We start from the raw sequence: 6,459 nt of genomic DNA, 5'->3' as shown, positions 1-6,459 counted from the left end.
ATTCTAATTTTCTGATATGATGAATTTGAGATTTTCATTTGTTGTCATTTGTAATCATCAAAATTAAACGAAGTAAACATTTGAAATATATGAGTTTGTATGTAATGTATGAATATAATATACAAGTTTCACTTTTTAAATGGAATTACTGAAATCAATCTACTTTTTCATGATATTCTAATTTTATGACCAGCACCTGTATGTAGGAGCTCTGTTACAGTTTGGCAAATGCTGTCGATATCCAAACCCTGACACTTAAACGGTTTCCGCCCCATCAGAGACTGGAGTCCTGCAACCAATGTCAACATCATGGAAGTCACATGGTGTGTTTGGGCAGGCGACGAGTTTCCCTTGGTTTGTTTTTGGTGTTAGTCAGTATTTATATTACGCTTGGCTCCAGCACAGTGGGAGCCATGTATTGTCTGTTTTAAGCACTTGAATATGTTGTAAAATCGTTCGTAGAAATACTGCATCATGACGATGCAGTATCTGTCCAGTTTTCAGCTGAATCTGTCTCTAAAAAAAGGTTCAGTGACTTAAACTGAAATACAAGTAGTCCCATCCCCATATGACTGATACTAAAGCAGAGCAGGCTGCAGTTCCAATCAGTCCTAAACAAATCTCCTCTGCTAAAATTGGAAGCACATATAACCCCTCCTCCCTGTGGGTGTCTGAACCCTCAGTTTAAAGTGGTCTATAGGATCTAAATCTTCAAAACTAAATGAGGTCTAAATATAGGATGCATGGAATCCTGTGGATGCAATGACTCCAGTTTTATAAAACTAACTTTCAGGAAGATTTGTTCTGATTTGAGCAGAGAAGTGCAAACACAGTGGGAACTGTCTTTTCACTGGCTCCTTGCAAAACTCAGAATTCAAATACAATTTTTTTTTCCCTCACAAACTAAACTCTAACTGACTGGGCTTCATCATATTTTAAAGGTTTCCTTGTCTCATGACATCCCAGTAGAGCAGTGGTGTCCCATCCTGGTCCTGGAGGATCACTATCCTGCATGTTTTAGTTTTTTTCTCTGCTCTTCAGAGGGTCTTCAGGTTCTACAGAAGCCTGCTGATCACTCAGTCATTCAGATCAGGTGTGTTGAAGCAGGGGAACATCTAAAACCTGCAGGATAGTGGCCCTCCAGGACCAGGATTGGACACCACTGCAGTAGCGTATTGGTCTCAGAATGCAGGTTTACTTGTGGTTCCTATAGTGCAGTGGTAGGCAACCCTGGTCCTGGAGAGTCACTATCCTGCATGCTTTCCTTGTTTCCCTGCTCCAACACACCTGATTCAGTGGTTAAATTACCTCTTCCTGTTCTGCAGAAGCCTGTTAATCACCCATTGATTCAAATCAGGTGTGTTGGAGCAGAGAAACAAGTAAAATATGCAGGATGGTGGCCCTTTTCCTTTGGTCTTATTTAATTTGGTTTTTAAATTTTTTTTAAACTTTATTTTCACGTTTAATCAAAAATGGCCCTTTACTTTCACCTTTATTTTTTTTATCACACCTTATTATTGTTGTTAATTTGTATTGTGTGGAGCACTGATGTGACCTGCATGCAGCCTGCTGAACACTTGTCCCACCCATCCGTTGTCTGTCAGCAGCAGCTTGGCAGTTTCCTCCAGATAAAACATCTGAAACACTCTCACTGCAGAAATGCCTCAGCATCAACACAAATGTGGTTAAAACAAATTGGCTTCAACTTTGTGGCAGGGTGAGTTTGTCTCCAGACCTCCTCCTCCCGAAGCAAAGTTCCTCCTCTTTGTGTCCGCTGCAAAAAATACCCACTTTACTACAACTTCACCCGGGCGACTGGATCAGTTTAATGTCTGTAAAGAAATGAGAACTTGATGAACTGTTGGGGGAGGTTTATGAGGACGTCTGAAGACGCGGACAGAAGATGACCCGTGCACTACGAGCTGGGCGCTGCAGGAGGGCTTTACTTTTTGCAGCGGAGGAGCACCGTCCGCCTCCTCCCCCTCTGCATCATCTTGCCTCCTCGCCCCGAGCGCGCGTGTGAGTGCGTGTGCTCAATCAGAAGAGGACCAGACTCCGTCTGAACACACCCCGAGCTCGGACATCTTCTGCGCCGAACCACCACCACCACCACCACCACCATGGCTGCGCGACACACCGCCTCTCTGCTGGCCGGACTCCTGGTCCTCCTGCACACCTGGGGAGGTGAGTCCCAGCCGGGTCGGGGGGTTCGGGACAGTTTTAGATAAGATGCGGGGCAAAGGCAGAACTATGTGATGGAGCATGACCTGTAATCAGGTTAGGACTAATCAGTGGAAGTGGATCATTCATTTAGCCTCATTTAAAGAAGCTGCAGCTCCTAAACTAACTTAAAGTTGCTCAAAATGTGACTCTGCCCTTTTAGTCTTTTATTAGGATTTCACTGGCCTTTTTTCAACCTTTTTGATGTGACATCACCTGCCTCATTTGTTACAGATATAAACTTAGTTCTACTTCAATCAGCACTTATAATGCTTGTTTCTGTCACCTGATTTTAATCCGTTTGCAGGCTTTGTTGCAATCTGCAGCTCATGCACCATGAGACCCTACAGTGCCAGAACACAAAAGAAGAGCTGGATACTTTTTTTTTCTTGTTGTTGTTGTTGTTAGGAGACATGTTGACTCTGATCTGTCTGCAGTTCTGCTGTGTGGAACAGCTCGCTGCAGGTATTTTTAGCCACCCACAGAGAGGTGCAGGGATAAGGAGGCAGCCCCCTCCCGCCTGCTTTCTGTCACTGTCCCAGCCCTGATCAAGTGGCCCCGTGCTGCCCGGACAGCACAGAGACAGCTCAGCTATGCTGCTCCCCTCAAGAAACACATTTCTGAGCCAGATGTGTGTGTGTGTGTGGAGACATTTAGTTCCCAGCGTTTAATCCCTTTTTTTAAATTTTTAAACTGCCTGGGTGAGACTGTGATTGAAAGAGAGTTTTAGGTGTGATTTTTTTTTTTTTTTTTAAATGTATGGTTTGTGAGTTGTTTTTTTTTTTTGTTTAAGGCTGACAATATGTCTCGGTGTGTCTGTGCTCTCCCTCTTCGCCCTTCCTCTTTCCGAGCCGGGCTTTCCTCCTCTTCTGACCTCCTGACTTTCTCCATGCCTTCACCTTTCCTTACCCCGGTTTGCCACGGCCCACTTGAACACCTCCCCCACCCTCTCACTCATTTCTCACTTCAGACTATTGTCTGCCAGCCCCTCGGATTCTTGCCGCCCTAATCGGGTCCGCTTCCTGTAGTTGACCCTCTGTGGCGTCCTGAGGTCATTCACCTCAGATAGAAAAGTACACCTCTACACTTCCATCCATTGTGTTTTGATTCTTTTACCGCAATCAATAATGTGGCCTCATTCCATTGACTGTAAATAACAGGAAACTATGGCCACATTTCTCAACATTTTTATTATTTTGGTCTTTGATTTGCGGCTGTCAGGACAGCGTTTTACTGTAACAGTTAGGGTAAACTTTTGAAGCAGATCTTGCTTGATCGGTTAGCGCTCAGGGTATGTGTTGGGGGCGACTCTCAAGAACTACCACACCAAATTTTAGCTCAGTATCTGCAAAACTGGCCGAGTCGGAGCCATTCTTGTTATCCAAGGACACTATGATGTGCTGGCCACCTTTTAATTGGGTTTGCCTCAGAAGGAAACTGGTTGTAATTGTACAGCCAGTGATTACTTTCTAAGAGTTTCAGTAAAATCCGCCCACTGGTTCATGCAATATTTTGCTAACACTGCAGACAAACAAGCAGACACAGTCATTATTGCCTTCCGCCTTTTAAGATGCCACTTGATGGGCAGCCGTGTCTGAAACGTGCAACCTTATCATCCGTGGGCAGCCGGACTCTCACGAGCTCCAAACGGCTCCCGCTCCTCCTCCAGAAGAGGGGAGTCGGTGTCGGACAATAAACGCCCTTGTTGTGTGTCGACCGCAGCCTAATAAATGGAGGCTCAGTAATGCGGCGGAGGATCAGCGGAGTCTGAAATGGGGGAGCTTTAAGTTCAGACGTCTCTTCCGGCACAGTGCCACAGTCCCGCTGTGTTTGTCTCTGTGGTTCGGAGCGGAGATCGTGCCGATAGTCGGTTTCTGAATGTTGCCTCTGCTGCAGCCACTCCAAAGAGGCCTGCAACTTGTGGTTTACTGCTGAATTTCTTCCCCTTTTTTTTAATCATCGCTCGCCGCTGAAAGTGAAAGTGTGACGAAGACATGGCTCGTGTGTGTGTCTGCGTGTGGCCTACCACTGACCGGGTTTTATTGAAACTTTCAGAAAACAGTCACTGGATGTACACCTGATTGACCTTTTTGGAGTCAACCCACCACAAGCAGTTGACCTCAGCTCACATAGAAATGACGGTAGCTCAGTGACTTTTTACAGATAATGATCTGAAATGTGGTGTGGCAGTAGCTGAGAGTCACTCACAGCACGTACTCCAAGCACTAACAGATCATGGGAGATATCTCAACATCTTATTAGATCGCACATAAAGCCATTTTATCAAGGTTTGACAAAAACGGCTACAACTCTACCATTTTTCATAATAATTCATCTAAAACGTCAGTGGGTGATGTGCATTCCTACAAGGAAGGCTAGGCTTTTAATTCAAAAGTTCTGTTGGTTTACCCTTCTAACAAATAAACATTAAGTTTTGGTGTGAATATTACGTATCCTGTAGGCCTTTTTTTGTGTGTTTCTGGTCTTTGTGTGGGGAAAGATTTGCGTTAAACTCTGGAGCTGGTCATGTTTACGTGTTCCTACACCAGCAAAGAGAAAAGGAGCCGCCTTCCACTGTTTTTTCTTTTTTTAAACTCGAGTCGTGACGCTGTATTATCGGCTCGCAGCCGCCTAAAGTTGTTTTGCCGAATTCGTGGTTGTTAAGATTAGTGAAACATAATCCAGATCCCCTGGGACTCCTGGAAAGGAAATGATGGACAAAGCTGGAGGCCCATCGGAAAACAACGGAAAAGCAGTGCTTATTTTGTAAATGTGGCACAAAGGTCCGCAGTGATTGAGAGTTTCCTTTTTAGAAACCGTGAATCTCTTCAGAGGACACAGTCTCATCTGACGTGATGTTCGACCCGTGTTTACTTTGCACCTTTTTAACCGTTTCACCCGAGCTGCCGTTTCTACCCACTGTGCTGCCGAGTCTCCTTCTGTATCAGTTAGATCGTTGCTTCTTATTTGTAAGTCGTCTTGGATAAATGTTTATGATGAACTTGACTGTAATGTAAATGTACAGGACTGTGCAGAAGTTTTAAACCACCCCTATTTTTGTCAGACTTTCCTTCCAAAGGGTTGGGCTCTTTTTAAAATAATCTTTTAAAGCTTCTTGATCAATAGCTCTGGCTTTCTGGAAGCTTTCAGTGTATTTTTTTTTTTTTTAAACTGTGGCTGCTTTTCCCTCATTTTCTGTCCAGTCTTTATGTTCAGTGCGTGCTTGAAAAGCTGAGGAAAGTGGAGGAATAAAGGTGACGCTTTGGGGCTAATAAATATCTAGCAGATGAATATTATTTGAAAGTCACGACTCTAAGAAATAAGTCAAAAGACAAAAACAATCCAGCAAAGACCTGAAACAGGAGCTGAGAGATGCACCACTGTATGTCCAGTTTTCAGCTAATAGTTTTTTGAATCGCCTCATTGGTGTAAAAAATACTATTTTATGCATCAAACTCTGTTATCGTTGATATTTTTACAGATTCAGCCAAAGAAATTGCCTCTAAAATCAGTGGTCTGATTCAGTTCTGTGTGTCGACGCACACTGCTTCATTCATGCATTCAGGAGCCATTTTTATGCCTCAACAATTCATCGGTCAGAGTCAAAGCATTTCTCTGAAATCGCAGGTACTGATCTGAATATGAGGGAAAAATCAGCCACAGTCAAAAAAGAAATTAAAAGTGTTTATCATAAACCACTTTAAAAGATCCCAAAGAAGTTCAGCTCATTTGAAGCAAAATATAAAGAAACTCAATACTTTAAATATAACTTTAATGAGCCTGCTGTTAAAAACCAATTAAACAAACATGCTTTTAATGTGAACCTGTTATAAATTATTTAACTTGAATTGGGTTTAAAAATCGAACATCTATAATATATGAAAGAAGATGTGATTCATTTTTAAGTACTCTTTGTAAACAGTGTGCCGACTGTGTGGGGTGTTGGTGGACCTGGGAGTGCAGGCAGGGATGATCCAAAAAGCATGGAAGAAATGAAAACAGAAACCAAACAGGTGTGGGAGCTAAAGACTGAGCAGCCACACATTTGACAACTAAGCACAGTATATATATATGTATATGTGTGTGTGTGTGTGTGTGAGGATAGATGATTGTGGAGTGGATGCAGCTGGGATGATACCAGATGAGCAGCAGGGGTGTGTGTGTGTGTGAAAATCTAAAAAGCCCCGGCTGGAAACAAGTAACAGAAGGAGGACAGGACAGAAAACGCCAGCAGACAAA

The 6,459-nt window shown here is 43.4% G+C and overlaps 1 protein-coding gene across 6 annotated transcripts in view; it reads left to right on the top strand.

Moving 5' to 3' along the window:
* The first annotated feature begins 1,943 nt into the window (after positions 1-1,943).
* Positions 1,944-6,459, top strand: part of mcamb (melanoma cell adhesion molecule b) — a 40,055-nt gene continuing 35,539 nt past the window's right edge. For 2 of the 6 annotated variants that reach the window (XR_003040019.2, XM_017433374.3), the window contains exon 1: positions 1,944-2,184. Coding sequence is in view for 5 of the 6 variants with exons in the window: in XM_017433374.3 (XP_017288863.1) it covers positions 2,121-2,184 (64 nt within the window). In the remaining variant the exon portion in view is untranslated. The remainder of the gene's footprint in view (positions 2,185-6,459) is intronic. The other 4 variants (XM_037973693.1, XM_017433372.3, XM_017433375.3 and 1 more) reach the window with 4 other exon arrangements.

The sequence above is a fragment of the Kryptolebias marmoratus genome, linkage group LG2, assembly GCF_001649575.2.
Source record: "Kryptolebias marmoratus isolate JLee-2015 linkage group LG2, ASM164957v2, whole genome shotgun sequence".
NCBI classification, from domain to species: Eukaryota; Metazoa; Chordata; class Actinopteri; order Cyprinodontiformes; family Rivulidae; genus Kryptolebias; species Kryptolebias marmoratus.
The sequence above is the reverse complement of the archived record's forward strand: the minus strand, read 5'-3'. Positions and strand labels throughout refer to the sequence as shown.